Raw genomic sequence first — 19,894 nt, 5'->3', positions numbered from 1 at the left:
GCACTTGGGTTATCTAGAAAATGAAAAAATTTTCGAGGCCCAGTTTAGACCTGACAGAAGAGAGCGGTGTGATTGATAAGTAATGTCAGCTACAGGCAAGAGGGAGAAGAATCAGGGCGTGAATGCCAGGCACTTACCACGCCTGCCGGAAAGCATCTTTCTGTCCCTTCTTGATTTCAGTTGTCTGTCCTAATAATACTACTTTCAATCAAAGGCTCTATTTTTACATTAATTTATTCAAGTGTTTTCTGTGTGCCCGCTGATCTAAAGATGAACGAGAAAAGGACTTGTCTTTCGGGAGTGCCTATTACCCAGGTAGAAAAAATTTTAAGTACATTGACAAACCAGTGCTATTTTTTTTTTTTTTTTTTTTTAGATTTTTATTTACTTATTCATGAGAGACAGAGAGAGAGAGAGAGAGAGAGAGAGAAAGAAGCAGGCTCCCAAGGAGCAGGGAGCCCGATGCGGGACTCGATCCCAGGACCCTGGGATCATGACCTGAGCTGAAGGCAGACGCTTAACCATCTGAGCCACCCAGGCACCCAAACCAGTGCTATTTTTAGTGGAAAAAGGATAGAGCAATAATGCTGCCTCCGGGGGCTGAGCCAGGCTGCAAGGAGGAAGTGATACTGAGGGACCAGTCTTGTTGGAAAAGCAATACCATTGAGAAAGGGCTGGTTCTGCTCAGGGACGGATGGATTTAGTGTGATGGGAGCATGGGGTGCGTCAGGGGAAGTGACAGATGATGCTGGAAAGGAGGAATGGGACAATTTCGAAAGGCCATGGTAACCAGTCTAGTTGGGTGTGATGGTGAACGCTGGGGACTCCATGAGACTGCTCAGATAGGTATTGGAAAAATTGAGACGGCCTGTTCCCCTGGCTGGTCCTAATGCTCTGACTTGTCACAGCTCTCTTAAAACACCCACTTGAAATGAACAGAGGTGGGCCTAGAACATGTAGGAATTCAGCTCTACGTAGGTCACTTCCAAGGAGCTGTGAATATCAGTGGTTGCCCTTCTGCGATGTTAGGGCCCCAGCACCTGCTCTAAACCGGACCATGACTGTTTTCCTCTAACATTAACTGCTATTTCTCTGTGCCTTTGCTAGAGAATCGCAACCCTGCCTACTGAGTCAACCAAGGCAAAAATCCCAAGACTCATCACTGACTCTTCTTCTCCTTCATCCCATCCCATCAGCGACCAAAGCCTGTTGGTCCTATCTCCTTAACGGTGTTCAAGTCTCTCCACTTCTTTCCACCTCTACTGCTTGTGGCTGAGTTCAGACCGTTATCATCTCTCTCCTGGATCCTACGTGATCTCCCCACCTCCAATCCTTAGTTCACATTGTGTCCAGGGTGAGGTTTCCAAAAGCCAGTCCAATATGACCAGTCCCAGGAATGAGCCGCAGAGAAGGCAGTGAAAGAAACAGTGATGGTCAGAGAGGACCGAGGAGAAATGTCAGAGTGATCAGTAATTCAGAGACTTCTATCCGGCAGGGTATGAATTTGAGGCGAGAGATTACAACCAAATGGTATACAGGGTTCTGTAAGGATCACACGTAACTTTTGGAAAAGTACTGAGTGAGTAGAAATCTTTTAAAGTGAAACGAGGCTGAACCCAGAAGTTTCAAAAATCCGCATGGGCTTTGGAAGTTCAGTCAGACTTTCCTGGCTTAAGTAGCTGAAAGTTTATAAAAATTACATCATGGTCAGAGGCAAGAGGAAGAGAAGGACAATTTCCCCCCCCAAATTTAGTGTGATTATGGAGAGGTCATAGATCTTGTCACAGTGCCATTTCTACAAATAACACTTTAAAAACAATAAGAGCTGTGCTTATTCATTAAATAAAATAAGGAGAATAGAGAAAAACAAAGAAAATGGAAATAACTATAATTCTTCTAATCAGAGTGAGGCATTAGAAACGTATTATTCTCCTGTCTCTCTCCACCCGTATGTGTATTCGGAGCATATAGATATACCAAAATTTACTTGACTACTCCCTTCCTCCATGAGCACATACCTTGTTTTTCTTCTGCCAGCCCCTCTACACCCCCTTTTTGCTATTATAAATGATACTGTGTAAAGCATCTTTCCTGGTCTTTGTTACTAGTTATTCTTTAGTGGGATTACTGGTAAAATCTGCATGAATAATTTTAAGGCCTTGTTACCTGTTGTTTAAATATTCTTTGGAAGGGTGGTGGTAAGTGTAGAACCTCGTGAATGTACTTAATGCCACTGAACCGTGGAGTTAAAAGTGGATAAAAAGATAAATTTTTGGTTATGGATATTTTACCACAACTTAGAAAATGCCTTCAATCAGCAAATGATTAAAAAAGGGGAAATATTTTTAATGGTTTCAGAAAGTGTTGATTTTGTATCTAAAGACAGGATATTACATAAGAAAAAAAAAACACCACAGCAATTTGGTAATATGCATCAAAAGCTTTCAAAATACATATGTCTTGGGGCACCTGGGTGGCTCAGTTGATTAAGCATCTGCCTTCGGCTCAGGTCATGATCCCGGGGTCCTGATATCGAGCCCCACATCAGGCTTCCTGCTCGGCGGAGAGCCTGCTTCTCCCTCTCCCTCTGCCTGCCGCTCTGCCTACTTGTGCTCTCTCTCTCTCTCTCTCTCTCTGTTAAATAAATAAATAAATAAAATACATATGCCTTTATATCCAGCAGTTTTACCACTAAGTTTTTATCCTAATGCAATCATAAAGGAAAAAAATACATTTATGAACAAAAAAAATTCTTTGGAGGGGCACCTGGCTGGCTCAGTCTGTGGAGCATGTGACTCCTCATCTCAGGGTTGTGAGTTTGAGTCCCCCATTGGGTGTAGGGATTACTTAAAAAAAAAAAAAAGTAAGTAAAATTAAAAAAAACTCTTTGGAAAGATTTTACCAGTGTAAACTCCACTCCCACTGTGAGGCCGTTAGTGTTTCTTCCATTTTCATACATCCCATTCCCAGTCATCTCACTTAATTTTCTTATCCTCTTGCAGTGTCTGAGTACATTTATCCACCTTCTATTCACATTCCCTTAAGTCCTGTTGAGACCAAGACATTTTTGTAAGCGAGACAATTGTCGTAAATATATTGATAAGAGAAGTTTGGGGAACGTACAGAGGCAGGCGATTTGCTAGTATGTCGCGGTACAGAATTTCCATTGTTAGTGGCTCAGTCAATACGCATCGGAAATTTAAGGAGGAGAGAAATCGTGGCTGAAATTTACATATGCTGTAGTACGCAAGATACATAGGCTCAAGTGTGAATTCATTGTTTTATTGTCTCTCCTTTACAGGAATGACTGGATTCGACTTGGCCTCTGCTATCCATCAAACACAAGTTTTCAGGTTACCTTTGGCTTTTTACAGCGCCATAATGGCTCGTTATCCAAAATGGAAGAATATGAGCCTGTGCATTCACTGGAAGAATTGCAGAGGAAGCAGTCTGAGAGGAAATTCTATTTTGACTCCAGCACGGGGTAATTGGGTGCAACGAGTGAATGAGAATTATTGCTATTTTTCTTTAATGGTGAAATTACTAGTTCTTCAGCCTAACTAAGAATAGGTTGTGATGGGACGGCTGTTTAGGAAAGCAGCTGATGTGGGTAATTCTCTGCTCATCACTATTAGAGGTTTAGAGAAGTAGAAGGACTCGTAATTATAGTTGGCGGCAGGAATCAAATGAAGATGTTTGCATATACCTATTAAGGCAATTGGGAGAGAGAAATTACCCTTGTCAATGAAGAACCAGTAGGCCCAATTGAAAATTAAAATAATTTTTTTTTTCTATGACAACCATCAAGATGATTATTTACATGGGAAAGAATTCATATTTCAGGAAAAGCTCATTTTCTTCTTCCTTTAAGGTGATCTCTCAAGCTGACCTTGAGTTTAAAAAAACAACCAAACCAAACCACTGTATAACCATGGCGTATTTGCTTTCAACTTTCTCTAGGCTGCATCTTTCCACTTTTTAATTCTAATCCTGTTCACCCGGGGTCCTGTTGGCTTTGTCTGCCTTTATCCAGTTACAGTCTCTCAGCCTTTGGGCTATGGTAGGCTTGATCTCCTGTACTCTTCCAGCAAGTAGCATGCTCCTTCAGTATCCATTCCTTAAGCTGACATTCCTATCACATGCCATTGTCTAGGTACTGTAAAGATACTCATGTGAATAAGACCCATTTTTCACAGTCCACTGAAGGACATGGGCCCGTAAAGCAAGTCATTAGCGAGCTAGAGGTTTAAATGCTGTAATTCCTATAGTGCGATATTCAGTGTGCCTTCTGAGGTCACCCAGAAGCCCAGCATAGGATGACCAGTGACATCCCAAGAGGGTGACACTGGGGCTAACTCCTGAGGAATGAGTAGGAGGAGATGGAAAAAGAGAGGGGTCAGGTGTCCCCAGGAGCAGTGCGGATAGGTGCATGGAGGCATGGAAGAACGCAGCATGGCATGTTTGGGGGAAAGAAGAAAGTTCAGAATGGGGAGAAGGGGCATGAGGTTGGGGTTCAGTTAAGTGTCTTGTTAGTTTTTTGAAGAAGATGTAGCTCATTTGCCCTCCAGGGCCCCTCCAGCAGCCTGTGTGACGAGCTTAAGTCTTTTCTTATCGTAATTGTTGCTGATTTTCAGTAAGACTTAAAACAACCTATTTGGACATTTATTCTACAGATGAGAGAACTTCCACATTCCCTGTTGATTTTCCACAAAAATAAATGGAGCACCCCAATTTGTGAGGATGGTCTAGGGATCACAAATGAATGATTAGCTGGGAAATATTTTTTTCCATCCCGACATTTTTAGAATCCCTCAGCCTTCGAGGTTCTAATTCTTTTTTAATTCTATTCATTTTGATGACTTTTAATTAGGCCCCTTTCATTCCTTATGTATATATGTTAAAAGTACTGATATTGGGCCAGTGGCTGGTTTTTACCTCATAACTGCAACTTTTCATTGTTCACTGACTTCATATTAAAATATGAATTCATGATCTCCAGTAATCAATCACATTTGATCAAATGCTTTACAATCTTGACTTCCTTTGGTTCAGAAAGACTAGGTTTGCTGACAGACGTTGGACTGTTGCCTGGGAGTTACTTTTCCATTCATCTTGGCAGCAGGAGGATAATTCTGAGTGGGCGGGTCTATTCCTTTCCCTTGATTTTGGCCGAAGTACAGACAGAAGGACCTCAGGCCCATCTGCTCTTAGTAATCATCACAGGAATTGATGGGAGACCATATCTTGGCCTTAGCCAAGCAAGTCACAGTTGCTATTTTTATTTATTTCAAATTTATGCCTTAAACCAAAATGATTTATAAACCAAAAGAAGAAAAAAACAAAAAACCACCACACTAAGTTATGAAATCCTAAACGCAACACAAGTCTAAAATTTTCCAAGGAAGTTTTGAACCAAACCAAAGTCCGTCCTCCCAAATTACCTATTGAACTATTTCACTCCAGAAATTAACTTTGATATGTTCCAGAATAACTGAATCGGGTCATCAAAATATTTTCTGAAACTAGTGTTGCATTTGACTTAGGGCCCTAGGAGGATAGAAAGGAAGGAGAAACGACTTCATTAGTTTTGTAATTTATTTTCTTTTAAGGAAAAGTTACTTTATTAGAGGAATAGCCCTTTGGGGGCCGTGAGCCAATGTGAGGAATTTTTGTGAGTTTGTGAGAGTCTGTCTAACATCCCATGGATTGGTTTGTGTTCCGCTCAGGTTGCTGTTTTTGTATCTCAAAGCCAAAAGCTACAGGGATGGCCACAGTTACTGTTCATCTCAGGGATGTGAAAGAGTCAAGATCCAGGCAGCAACAGACTCAAAAGATATCAGTAACTGCATGGCCAAAGCATATCCCCAGTATTACAGGAAGCCATCAGCACTCAAGCGCATGCCCTCCATGCTCACCAGGCTCTGTCAAGGCTGCGGGACCCGCCAGGTAAACAAGGAGGAAGAGTAGGCTGTGGGTGGAAAAGAATCAAAAAGCAGTTTTTGTTTGTTTCTTTATTTTGGCAATAGGCACATTTTTCTTTGAAACATCGGTCTTGCCAAGTTATAAATACTGCATGATTTCTCCTGAATTTTGGCCCATTCTAGAATGTGATAATCCTAAGAAGCAAACTAGTCCAAATTCATAATAGAAATATTTTACCCTGTGATACATCCGTTTACCCTGGATGACTGTAGACTTTTTGGTCCTCATCTTCCCCCTACCCCCCTCAGATGTGATTCTGTTACAATATTGCTATTGGATTTACATGTCAGTCATGTAGAAAAATACTTTTATTGAGGACTATAAAATTTCTCTTCCAAAAATGCAACTCATATATGGGGCACCTGGGTGGCTCAGTCGGTTAAGTGTCTGACTTTTAATTTTGGCTCAGGTCACGATCTCAGGGTTGTGGGATCCAGCCCCACATTGAGCTTTGTGCTAAGCATGGAGTCTGCTTGAGATTCTCTGTCCCTCTGCCTCTGCCCCTCCTCCACTAAAATAAATAAATAAATCTTAAAAAAAAAAATGCAACTCATATGAAAATTGTCCCCCCCCCCTTTTTTTAAGGTGGAAAGCTACTGTTAATTTTGAAGCATGTGCTATTACATTTACCTGTAATTAAAAGTACAAACTAACTTTGGCTAGAAGTAAAATTCTTCTCCTTCTTAATTACGAGGTCTCCCTCTGGATCTTGAGAAAACATGGCAATGAAAGTAAATCCAAAATATGAGCTCAAGTTGTGCATGGGGTTTTCAAAGGAAGTCAGACCAGCTCCAAGTGAAAAAGAAGTATAGAGTTAATATTGCTCTAATTAATACTTAACCTTTACACAGATAAATATAGGTTAAGGGAAATGGTTCTTTTTTTTTTTAAAGATTTTATTTATTTTTGATAGAGAGAGTGTACAAGCAGGGGAGGGGCAGAGACAGAGGGAGAAGCAGGCTCCCAGCTCAGCAGGGAGCCCGATGTGGGACTCGATCCCAGGACCCCGGGATCATGACCCGAGCCGAAGGCAGACGCTTAACCATCTGAGCCACCCAGGCACCCAAGGGAAATGGTTCTTAAAGTATCAGCATCACTTGGGAACTTGTAAAATATTAGAATTCTTGGTCCCACCCTAGTTCTACTGAATCAAAAATGTTTCTCATTTGTTTTTGCCTATTGGTAGCAGTAAGGTCTGAGAGAGGAACATGGATTTATTCTTCCTGTTATCATATAGGAGTATTTTTTCAAAGGCAATTCACTATCCACAGTTTGAATCTTTCATATCCCTGTGCCACTTCTATTCTCCACCTCAGCTAAAACCAGCCCACCAACCCACCTACCAACCTACCAGCCAGCAACCCAACTCACCAACCAACCCATCAACCAAGCCAACCACGTACATGAAGAAGTTTATATAGATCCTTGCCTGTACCATGTAATATCTTAACTATTAAAGTGACATTTTATTTATTTTTTATTTTATTTTAATTTTTATTTTCTGGGGGGCAGGGACAGAGGGAGAGGGAGAGAGAGAATCTTAAGCAGGCTCCATGCCCAGCGCAGAGCCCCGTTATGCCTTGAGATCATGACCTGAGCTGAAATCAAGAGTCAGATGCTTTTTTTTTTTTTTTTTAAAGATTTATTTATTTATTTGAGACTGAGAGAATGAGAGAGAGAGAGCACATGAGAGGGGGGAGGGTCAGAGGCAGAAGCAGGCTCCCTGCTGAGCAGGGAGCCCGATGCGGGACTCGATCCGGGGACTCCAGGATCATGACCTGAGCTGAAGGCAGTCACTTAACCAACTGAGCCACCCAGGCGCCCAAGAGTCAGATGCTTAACTGACTTAGCCACCCAGGCGTCCCTAAAGTGATATTTTTAGATAATCTTTGTGGGGAAGTAAGTTCTCCAGCCTAAATCTCAAGCTGAATTTGTTAACGTCCTTCGTTACAGAAAATATTATATAATTTATTATAACAATCGCAACATGATAATTTATAAAAATAATCATCATTGGAAATACCCTAAGCCTATCCTTCTAAATGGTTTCATACATTAATGTTTAGCATTCCTTGTTTTTTTGTCTGTGCTTGAAACATTGATTAGAATTTATTTTTATTTTATTTTATTTATTTATTTATTTTTTAAAGATTTTATTTATTTATTCATGAGAGACAGAGAGAGAGAGAGAGGCAGAGGGAGAAGCAGGCTCCCAAGGAGCAGGGAGCCCAATGTGGGACTCGATCCCAGGACGCTGGGATCATGACCTGAGCCGAAGGCAGACGCTCAACCGTCTGAGCCACCCAGGCGCCCGATTAGAATTTATTTTTTAAAAAATGTATCGATTACTGACTTGGTACTGTTGCAAAGTACTTGAAGCATTTGGGAACCTCACTTTTACTTGGAAATTTGGAGAATGAGTTTGTTTTGAATATCAGAAAGAAACACACGTACATGAGGAGTAAGTAGGAAAATTCACACAGGTTTTTGCCTCCAAACCTGAGCTTCTGAATGTTGAGTATCATGATGATTGTTTGCCCTTGGAATGAAGTTGTTGACATGCATTCATCAGGAATATATACTTTAAGTGCTGAATTGTGAGAGAGTTCGGCCTGCTTTTGAATGAGAAGAAAGCCTTTAGGGAGGAGGTGCAAGGTGGGATCTGGAGGCTGGGAGTGATTTCAAGGAGTGGAAGGAAACAAGGAAGGGCATTCTGGGGGAGGGAACAGCATCTGCAAAGGCACAGTGGCGGGAAAGGAGATGAAGCACTTGTGGGAAAGCGATAGCTGCAGAAGGCAATAGAACAGGGAGGTTAGGGGCCTGGATATAAGGTGTGGCTTCACTTATGGGACACGTTGCAAGTCAGGTAGAAGATTAGCCTGGTGATGCACTTTTGAACAGTGTAATGCCTGTCACCTTTACTTCTCTCAGTTCTGGAGTGACTGAGTCCCAATTTAAGATAGCTGGTCTGAAAAGGACAAACGTCTAAGTGTAAAGCACATTTACTTAGTCATTTGCAGAACTGATTTTCTGAACAAGATTACAATTATTTGAGACTGGGATTATTCCAGAAAATGAGGAACATACATTTCTTATATTAAATCCGGATCAAAAGATGGAAATCCAGGCCATTCAATCTGTACAAAAAGTTCACAGGGGAGAAAAAACATCATTGGGTTTGATATAATTGAGTTGATTTTGAGGCCCTTTTGAAGGAAGAGGTGGTTGACAGATAAATGGAACTTCTTCCCTGTTTAGGTGGTGTTTACTAGTGATCCTCATAAAAGCTACCTCCCTGTGCAATTCCAGTCACCCAGTAAAGCAGAGACTCAGCGTGGAGACCTGTCTATTATCTCTGTAAGTATCATCCGGCGCGTACCCTGCCTCAGCTTCTCACTTTTTATGTTTTACCCCGGTGACATGAATTATCTCTGGCAACAGCCACTTGGTGGCAAGCAATATAATAGAGGTATAACTACCTCCTAAACATTTGTGTTTTTTTTTTTTTTTAAAGATTTTGTTTATTTATTTGACAGAGAGAGACATAGCGAGAGAGGGAACACAAGCAAGGGGGAGTGGGAGAGGGAGAAGCAGGCTCCCCGTGGAGCAAGGAGCCTGATGTGGGGCTCGATCCCAGGACCGTGGGATCATGACCTGAGCTGAAGGCAGTCGCTTAACCGACTGAGCCACCCAGGTGCCCAACATTTGCGTTTTTAAGTACGTTAAATGTATTAAGTCTTTTTTTCTCACTGGATTGTGTTTATTGATGACTTTGAGGTGAATGTTAAAAATTGGTTCACCAAGTATTAGTCCTCTGTTCTAAGTGGGTTTCTGGAAGTATAGGCCTGAGCCTCATTGTCAACACATAGAATTTGGGTGAAGAGCCAAGCTAGCCAGTGGTAACCAGCTCGTGGCTTGAGGTCTGTCCAAAATCAGGTTGACCAGAGTGCCACTGTATAATGAGCTCTCGGGGTGGCAGGTATCTAGACATCTAAGTAATATCTAGCCAGGGCCTGGTCCTAGCCTCATGTGGTTTCTTTATTTTTATTTTTTATAGGTTTTATTTATTTATTTGAGAGAGAGGGAGAGAGCGCAAGCAGAGGGAGTGGGAGAGGGAGAAGCAGGCTCCCTGCTGAGCAGGGAGCCCGATGCGGGGCTTGATCCCAGGACCCCAACACTTAACCCACTGAGCCACCCAGGCGCCCCTCACGTGGTCTCTTTAAGGAGCTCATTTTTTTTGTAACTGAAGTATAGCTGACATACAATATTGTATTAGCTTCAGGAGTACCACATAGTGATTTGACATCTATGTACATTATGAAATGTTCACCGTGGTAAGTGTAATCACCATCTGTCACCATACAAAGTTATTACAATATTACTGACTCTATTCCCTATGCCGTACTTTTCCTCCCTGTGACTTACTTTTTTTTTTTTTTTTTTTTTTACTTATGTATTTATACATATATATACTGGAAAAATCTGTATCTCTTAATCCCCTACACCTGTTTGATGCATCCTCCAACCATAGGAGCTCAGTTTTTTAAAGTAGTGAGCAACACAATCACAAATCCACATGTATGTGGACAAAATTATATCTTACTCTTTTTTTCTCTTTCCCAATTTCTTTTATTGTGTTAAAATATACATCACATAAAATTCATTGTCTTAACCATTTTTTTTTTTTTTTAAAGATTTCATTTATTTATTTGAGAGAGAGAGAATGAGAGACAGCATGAGAGGGAGGAGGGTCAGAGGGAGAAGCAGACTCCCTGCCGAGCAGGGAGCCCGATGCGGGACTCGATCCCGGGACTCTAGGATCAGGACCTGAGCCGAAGGCAGTCGCTTAACCAACTGAGCCACCCAGGCGCCCTGTCTTAACCATTTTTAAGTGTATAGTTCAGTGGTGTGAAGTACATTCATATGGTATGCAAGTATCACCACCGTCCATCTCCAGGATTGAACTCTGAATTAAGAATATCCCTACTTGGGGAGGGGAGGGTGAAATGGGATGTTATTGATCAACAGACATGTAGTTTCAGGTGAGATAAATAAGCTCTCCAGATCTGCTGTATGACATAGTCCCTGTAGTCAGTAATTATGTATTGTACCCTTAAAATTTGTTAAGCAGATGGATATTGTGACCTCACACAAAAAAATTAAAAAGAAAGACAGACTATCTCTTTTTAAATGTAGCTCAAAGATTCCCAACTATATATGTACGCCTATTGCCCTCTGTTAGCAACTGTTCATTTTGTAGCATGTTCATGATGTAATTTTTTTTGGCATAAAATTTGTTAGCTCAGCATCTCAGTGCAGTCAGCTGCGTGGAGAACCTGATCCCAGCCTTGTTGTCATGGTATCTGGTGAGAGTTAGTTGCAGAAGGGAAGCAAGTGGGTGCTGAGTAGCTCTGCTCCACTAAGTCCACTAAACAATTCAAGAAGATACTGTTTTGCCCAAAAAATCTCAGGCGGGCTCTGCTCCAGGGTCTGAAGACAGTTTTTATATATATATATATATTTTAAAAGATTTTATTTATTTATTTATTTGACAGAGAAAGACACAGCGAGAGAGGAACACCTCCTCTCACAGGGGGAGCGGGAGAGGGAGAAGCAGGCTTCCCGCTGAGCAGGGAGCCCGATGTGGGGCTCGATCCCAGGACCCTGGGATCATGACCTGAGCCGAAGGCAGCCGCTTAACGACTGAGCCACCCAGGTGCCCTGAAGACAGTTTTTTTAATTCCATTGCTACACACGGGGTTGCTCAGGACCCCAGAAAAGTTACAGTATTGTGTTTTGTCATATTTACCTCTGATACTTTACCCAAGCATTGCCTGAAGAATCTTTGCTAGGACATGGTGTTTCTTAAGTCTTTATGGACACTTTTGTGTTGTCTTTAAGTAACAGGTTTTAAGGGGTTCTTTTCAAGAGGACAGTTTAAGTGTGTTGAGGATCATTATATATTTTTTCTCAAATGTATCTCAATTTTAAGCATTCAGATTTTTTAAAATAAGAGAATCACTTCTAGTCTTCCCAAATATAAAGTGGTACTTTACCTCAAGGATTTCCAGAATTGTTCTCTGGATTAGAGCAATATAAACATAGCCAAAAAAAATCATTCGATTCCTGTGAGACCAGTAGCGATTAGAAATAAAATTTAGGGGCACCTGGGTGGCTCAGTCGATTGGGTGTTTGACTTCGGCTTGGGTCATGATCTTGGGGTCCTGGGATTGAGTCCTGTGTTGGGCTCTGTGCTCAGTGTGGAATCTGCTTGTCCTTCTGCCCTTAGCGCTTGTTCTCTCTTTCTCTCAAATAAATAAATAAAATCTTAAAAAAAAAGAAATAAAATTTAAATAAAATTTCCCCAAACATGGACAAATGTAGTGGTGATGGCATTTCTCCTTTGTTAGCTTTAGCATAGTTTATAATTTTACACATTTTATTTTTTTTCAAGATAAACCTTTTTTTTTTTTTTTTTTTTTTAGTTTTTATTTATTTATTTAAGTAACCTCTATGTTCAGTGCAGGGCTTAAACTCAGGACCCCGAGATCAAGAGCTGCACGCTCCTCTGAGCCCACCAGGTGCCCCAATTTTACACATTTAAAAATAGGAACATTGCCTATGGCTTAAATTGGTGTTCAATTATTTTTTAATCCAGCAAGTCTTTTTTCCTTCTATTTTGGCTGACAAATTAATGATATTTGGATGTGTCTAGAGTTCCTTTTTCTTGAAGAGGTCTCAAACCACTAATGTAATTTAAAGAGGACTACTGGAAATTTCAGCTCACAATAATTGTGAACAAAATCTATTAATACCTTGTGGCTTATATCCTGATGAAATGACCACTTTTCCATTTTGATTTTATTTATTTATTTATTTATTTATTTATTTGATTTTTAAAAAGATTTTATTTATGTATTTGACTGATAGAGACACAGTGAGAGAGGGAACACAAGCAGGGGGAGTAGGAGAGGGAGAAGCAGGCCTCCCGCCGAGCAGGGAGCCCGATGCGGGGCTCGATCCCAGGACCCTGGGATCATGACCTGAGCCGAAGGCAGACACTTAACGACTGAGCCACTCAGGCGCCCCTCCATTTTGATTTTAAAGGAGAGCTATGGGTGGGACAAAGGAGATGAGGCCGTCTAGCTCTTCTGGTGTTGCAAACCTAAACTCTGCTGGGGGGTTTCTGTGTCGGGGAAGGCATGATATTTTTCTCTGAACCAGTGTGACCGTAAGTGAGCTATGGGAACTGTGGTACAGAGCCTGGTGCCTGATCACTGAGTTTAGAAGCTTTGACCCCAGTGAGAGAGTGGGGGTAGGCATGAAGTTCTTCCGCCGGCAGCAAGAGTCACGCTGCTCATCTGAGTGTGAGCTGCCGTACCTTGCTCAGAGCATCCAATCCAACCAGTAAAGACCAATCAAAGGCACAATCTAGAACACTGGCAGGGTTTCAGGTGTTGGCGGAGAAAGAGTCACTGGATGATGCAGTTTGAATCCTGGAAATAGAATTTGATTCATGGGTTTAGAAGACCGAGGGAAGGGCTCGGACTCATCAAAGATGAGGCATCTTGGAGATATGAATGGGGTGATGACAGCAGAAGACGTGTTTCTCTGTTCTCAGGTCAATGGCACCGACTTTACCATCCAAGATGCGGGCATCCTCCTCCTTATTGTGGATGCCTGCAGCGTTCCCTTCCGGTTAATGGAAAAAAAGATTTTCTCTCCTGCCGATATCAGTCGCATGGAAGAGTATTTGAGAACAGGCATCCCTCCAAGGTAGGTGACGCTTGCTCTGCAAGAGGGGACAGGCCATCTGAACAGGTGACACCTGGTTAACTCCGAGCTTTGGTTTGTCTTTCCACCCTTTTACAGTGTGGGCATTTAGGGCTGTTGAAAGGTGGTCATTCCTTTCCTGTCTCAGATTGACGCCCATGTGGTCCAAAATGCATAGTATTGCTCAGTGAGAGCCTGGATGTGAGCAGAGTTTGCAAATGGTGTGAAACCTCTTATAAGGGGAGTTGCTCGGTATTTTGGAACCTTTCTGCCCACTTTTTAGTAGTTGTTCGATTACATTGCACCTAACTCACTCAGAAGGTTCATTTCCAGTTTAAAGCAATTTTATACACAATTTGACCTTTGTGGCCATCTCTTCTACTGATAAGACAGCGTTGTGCTGTGAATTCACCACCTAGCTCACATGGAAGTGACTGGAAAGTCCACTGAGTTTTATTTTATTTTTATTATTATTATTATTTTTAAAGATTTTATTTATTTATTTGACAGAGAGATAGAGTGCAAGCAGGGGGGAGCGGCAGGCTCCCTGCTGAGCAGGGAACCCGCTGTGGGACTCAATCCCAGGACCCTGGATCATGGCCTGGGCCGAAGGCAGATGTTTAACGACTGAGCCACCCGGGCGCCCCCGTCCACTGAGTTTTAAGTGGACAGGTATCTGGTCTCTCTTTTAAGAGCCCTGGCCTGATGCAGTTTGTTTTGTTGGTCTCTGAAGAAGCATGCACATAAGCAAAGCCTTTCTTTTTGGAGATTGGTTAGACCCCGCCTCCTAGAGGCAAGGAGATGAATTCAGGCTCCTCCCTGCCTCCCTTGGATGTGCTGCAGATGCTGACTCACAAGCAGATATTTAATGAAGCAACTAAGGGAAGGGCATAAGCTTCCTGGGGAGTGAGGTCCTGTCTAGTTTTTGAATGCATCTTCAGTCATCTGATGACTTTTGACGCTCTTTACATATGACAGAACCAGATTTCAGTGAGTCCCGTAAAGTCATTGAATTATTTGAGCGTAATATTCAGTGTGCAGGTAAAGCTCTGTCTTCTGCTTTGAGATGCTTCTAGGGAATTCCTTTCCAAGGCCTCAGTTTTCTTTAAGGATTTAAAGATTTTTCCTAATGGTGAAAACATGTACTCAGTTCACTGAAACCAATCCTGGGCATACAGCTCACCATAAATTTTTAGGATAACACGGCAGTCCTGTAAGATACCCTATAGATTTAAGAGTTAAAACCAACTCATTAAAAAGTCACTAGGTTGTTTCTGGAAAGGGGACTGAAGGAAGGCTTTTAAGATATGGGTAGTGTTCTGTTTCTTCATCTGGGCTGGTTACATGAGTACGTTTAGTGTGCAGAAATTCAATATGCTATACACTTAGTGATATTTTTCTGTATGTATGTTGTATCTTTTTTTTTCTTAAGATTTTATTTATTTATTTGAGAGAGAGAGAGCATAAGCAGGGGGAGCTATAGAGGGAGAGGGAGAAGCAGACTCTTCACTGAGCAGGGAGCCCAACATGGGACTCAGTCCCAGGACCCTGGGATCATAACCTGAGCCGAAGGCTTAACTGACTGAGCCACCCAGGCGCCCCTGTATGTTGTATCTTAACTAAGTGTTAAGAGGTTATGGAGCAACTACCAATGTCTTCTAGAGAACTAGGATTGTTGGGGTGTGCAGGTCCCTGGGGACCTGTAAGTGATCTCATGGGACGAGCCTGAAGAGGGTCAGGCCTGTAAGGTTGCTGTGGTCGGACCTCTGTTCTGACTCTGAATGATCACCCCTGCTTTAGAATGACATCAACATGTCAAGACCCACATTAAGAAAATGAATACTAATGGTTATATAAAAGTTGAAGAAAAGGATAGTAGAAGAATAAATGTGGGAGAGTAATAAAATCTTTGTAAACAACTTAAAATAATACAAGGGGCTTGTTTTATAATATACTAAAATAAATCACAAGGCCATAGTAATTAAGCCAGCATAGCATTGGAAGAGGAGAGAGAGAGAGAGATCAGGAGAAGAGAAAATCCACAAACAGATTTAAGTATATGTGTTGATATGCTGCATAATAAACATGGCATTTAAACCAAACCATGGGGCGCAGATTGTATTTCTTTTTAAAATTGGTGTTTATTCATTTATTTTGTAAGTAGATAATAGGACATGAATAGGTAGAACATCTATCCTGGGTGGGGCTGGGGAGCCTGAACTTGTAACAGCAGGGAAGTGAAAAGCATCTGAGCTCCCCCCACCCCCCGTTTGTTTTTAGTTCTGCTTTTATCTAGTATTTCTATGCTATATTAAGTTCAGAAAGGTACTCAATACATGCTGATTTATTGAAATTCCCTCCAATTTTCTCACTTTTACATACAGGTCAATTGTTCTGTTGAGCACAAGAGGAGAAATAAAGCATTTAAATATTTCCGATTCATTAGTACCTCTGGGATTAGCCAAACCAGCTCATCTTTATAACAAAGGTTTGTATTTGTATTATTCCTTGAAGTTCTTATGAGTCCAGCCACAGACGCATTTTTAGGGTGGACTATAGCCTCTGGCCTGTCTTCGTGAGCTTATTTTGCTGGAGTGGGTATCATTAAGATAATTTTTAAATAAGGAGACATTATTCCAGGAAGCGTTTGGGGATGTGGTTTGTTATTTGGGGCAAGAGGTGGGTGGTCAGAGTTCATTGACGTAAGGAAGTGTAGCTTTTCTGTTTCATAGCTATCTTTGTTTTGCTCACCTCCGACTCACCTCCTGCGTTGTCTTGCCTGGAATGAGTAGATGGACAAATTGCACTTTTTTTTTTTTTTTTTTAAGGGAGTACAATATTTTTGGGATTCAGCGGAAAGTTTAAACCATCATGGGCTAAGCTGTTTACCAGTCCTGCTGGCCAGGGCCTTGGGCTGCTCGAACAATTCCTACCTTTGCAGCTGGATGAATACGGTTGTCCCCGAGCCAGCATTGTCCGCCGGAGAGATCTGGAGCTGTTAATGCAGACTGCAAAAGCACATTAGGGACTCACTGTAACTTAAGTGCTGGGGGAAGAAAAAATGTGAACTAACTTATTTAATTTATGGCATTTTAAAGTGACACTGTTAACCCAATGGAACCATTTTCCTGTTTGATAACAGAGAGGGGACGAAAGAATTTAAAGGGATGGCTTGAATACCAGCTCGCGCACCTTCTAGTTGTACAAAGTGTTGAAGAATTTATTTGTGTTTGTTAGACTGGTATATTCGGAGAGCATTTCTCTTGCCCCTCACCTGCCACTCCGTGTGTCTCTTAGTGACTGTAAGCAGCTTCACCTTTTGTAGGACAGGATGCCGTGGGGGTGTGGTGGGGGCCTCTGAGGGTCAGCCCGAGTCCTTGAGCGGACCAGCTCTTGTAGTACGTTGGATACTTGAAGTCTGATGCCCGGTTGTGTCATTGGCTTTGGGTCAGCTGTTGACAGGTGGCTGGTGTGTTCAGTGATGCCCTGGGCCCTGGATCGGGGCCGGCAGCCTTTGCAGATTGTATAGGATGCTCAATGACAGAGTCTTAACTGGCAACTCAGGCCCAGCTCATGCCCTTTTTTTTGCCTGGGGCATGTGCTATTTTTATTCATTTCTACATTGATTCCTTCCAAGTGTCGAAGTTTCACACGGAAAGCATACTGGGATGAAAGGGCTTTAGGGATTTGACATCCCTTTAAACTTGCGCCCCCGGGGCAAAAAATTTGATCTGCACCAAGGTTTGAAGTTGTTGGGACCGTATTTGCAGCTTTAATCCTTAGCCTGTTTCGACTGTACATTTGTGTTTAAAATGCAGAGCTGAGCTGAATATTTACATTTTTTTAAAAAGAAGAAGGCCGTGTTCCTGAACTGTCCACGTGGGTCGTTTCCAGTGGCACAAAGGAAGTCTGTTCTTGGGGTGGCTCCTATACCTGGATTTCGTTGTTGTTTTCATGTGATTTTTTTTTTTTTTTTTAAAGCTTTCCTGCTCACCATCCTGCCAGGAAAATTACAGAAAGCTTAATGATAACCCCAAAATATTGTACTCAGGGGGAGAAAAAAGGGAGAGCGTTTGAAGGGCCAGAATCATGGAGGGGGGGATATTCAGAAATAGTACTCTGTAGAGCCTTAGAGGGGTTGGTCACTCTTAATTAATTACATTGTTAGAGCCAATTAAAAACAAAGTGGCACGATGCGAGATTTCCCTTCCCACTGGGTATGTGTGTGTCCTGCCAGTGAGAATTGCATGTAGCAGAAAGATTAGCTCCTCAGCCAGGGATGACGCCACACCAAGGGGATGCTTTCGCCCTTTCCCAAACCTGCAATACATGGAGTGTTTGAAGACATGGCCATGGCGAGAGGGTAGGAAGTGAGTTCAGGCTGACTTGGCAGTGAATACGGACAAATTCACCCTCCTCTCCCAAGAGCAAAGGCTGAGGGCCTGTCCCTTGGCATCCAGGAGAAACTGCAGAGCAGGTCTGAGACTTCTGTTCCTTTACAAAATATGCTACCTCAAACTGCTACCGATAAACCATTCTAACTCTAAGTGCTCTTGCTAAGGGCATGTGTCTTAAAGTTGAGGGTTGTTGTTTTTGTTTTTTTCTTTTGTATATTGATGAACGAGATCTTACCTATTAAATATATTATTGGATCATGGTTCCTGAAGGTGATTAAAGTTTGTGTGTGCGTGTGTGTTTTTTATGACTTAAATATCTTTGATGTGTGTTTTTTAGAGTTTGGTTCTTTAAAGATTTGGAGAGGTGATGTAAGTTCTGAGGCACTCAGTTTTTCTGATTTGTATGCTTTGTATGTCCAGGGCCTAAGTTAAATAAATAAAAATATGTGTGCATGTATTTTTATATATGCGTGTGACTCAGTCAATCGATCAGCTATTTTTTATTCCAGCATCCAGCCCTGAAGAAGCTCTTTGGCAGAGAGGACGAAGGGAAACTGTCTGCCAAGTAGATGAACCCATTCTGCAGTGCAGAGCTTCTCCACCGAGCCTGCGCAATGGAATTGCCTGGGATCTTTAAAAAATATAAAGACCTGCCCCTGCCCCCCCGACACTCAGATTTAATTGGGGTGGGATGCAGCCTGGATATTGGATTTTTTTAAAGCTCCCTGGGTGATTCCAGCTTGTAGGCAGGTTTAAAAACCACTGCACTAATGTAATAGGTCCACTGTTTAACTCGAGTCTGTAATTTTTTGTGACTCAAACAAAATCACAGGTATCTATTATTTTTACCTGCTGTTCCTATGTTCCAGAACCCCCAGCCCTAAACAGCACTTCACTAGTCTTCTTTCAATAGAATTTTAAGTACGATTTTTAGTCCTTAATCTCCTCACATTGTTAAGTCAGTCAGCTAAGCTTTTAAAAATACATTTCCGGCAATGGGGGAGCCAGCAATCTGTTTTATTTCTATGGGGAAAGTAGATTCAAAGGTGATTTATAAGTTCATAAGCATTTTCCATCAGGTGAGGCAGTTGGCGGACCTCCAGAAATGTGGCCGTCCACAAATCAGCCAGCTGATGAGAAACACAGGGCCTTCTCATATGTCAACAGACAGGAGGGTTTTAAGTCTTCGCTGTGAGCTTCCTGCCTCTGCACCTGAGTCGGTATGCCACGTGGTCTCTTCAGAAGCTGGAGGAGAGCTTGCAGGAAGATGAAAGGCAGGCGCCAGGTCTCAGGATGTGACTCCAAAGCTGACATTCAGATGCGGGGATGGCGATGGTTGGGGGGGGGGGTGGTGGATTGTGACTTCTGTGTTCTGCAGCTTCATCAGAAGAGAACACATCCTCTTGCCATTAAGTGGGTAACTTTGTTGGGAGGAGGGGTGGGTCATGAGGTGATAGATGCTTGAAGGCTTCAGATAACTAGGTCTTTCCCTAAGAGGTGAGGTCATGTTTGGATAAGTCCAGTGGAAGGCATTCTAATAAACAGGAATGCACTTAGTGAATTCAAGTGGGGTTCCCCCCACCGCATTTGGTGCTCATAGGTAAGTACACAGAGCTCATCGTGACTGTGTTTGTTGATTCTGTGATGCAAAGTTGGACCTTACCCTCCAGAATTTTTGTTTGGCTTTCACATACTTAGGAAACGATGTTTCATAACTGGAGAAATTCCCCTAAAGGTGAAGA

At 42.1% G+C, this 19,894-nt stretch overlaps 1 protein-coding gene across 7 annotated transcripts in view; it reads left to right on the top strand.

Moving 5' to 3' along the window:
* CEMIP2 (cell migration inducing hyaluronidase 2) overlaps positions 1-18,615 on the top strand; it is an 83,805-nt gene extending 65,190 nt beyond the window's left edge. For 5 of the 7 annotated variants that reach the window (XM_064579754.1, XM_064579757.1, XM_064579756.1 and 2 more), the window contains 6 exons: positions 3,302-3,484; positions 5,727-5,946; positions 9,241-9,339; positions 13,604-13,758; positions 16,140-16,243; positions 16,584-18,615. In XM_064579754.1, coding sequence (XP_064435824.1) covers positions 3,302-3,484; positions 5,727-5,946; positions 9,241-9,339; positions 13,604-13,758; positions 16,140-16,243; positions 16,584-16,780 — 958 coding nt within the window. In that variant the 3' untranslated portion in view covers positions 16,781-18,615. Of the gene's footprint in view, positions 1-1,107; positions 1,883-3,301; positions 3,485-5,726; positions 5,947-9,240; positions 9,340-13,603; positions 13,759-16,139; positions 16,244-16,583 lie in introns of those variants that run through there. The other 2 variants (XR_010407812.1, XM_064579758.1) reach the window with 2 other exon arrangements.
* Positions 18,616-19,894: the final 1,279 nt, after the last annotated feature.

The sequence above is a fragment of the Mirounga angustirostris genome, unplaced genomic scaffold, assembly GCF_029215605.1.
Source record: "Mirounga angustirostris isolate CCGP_5_RB_7025 unplaced genomic scaffold, mMirAng1.0.hap1 SCAF_15, whole genome shotgun sequence".
Lineage (NCBI taxonomy): Eukaryota > Metazoa > Chordata > Mammalia > Carnivora > Phocidae > Mirounga > Mirounga angustirostris.
The sequence above is the reverse complement of the archived record's forward strand: the minus strand, read 5'-3'. Positions and strand labels throughout refer to the sequence as shown.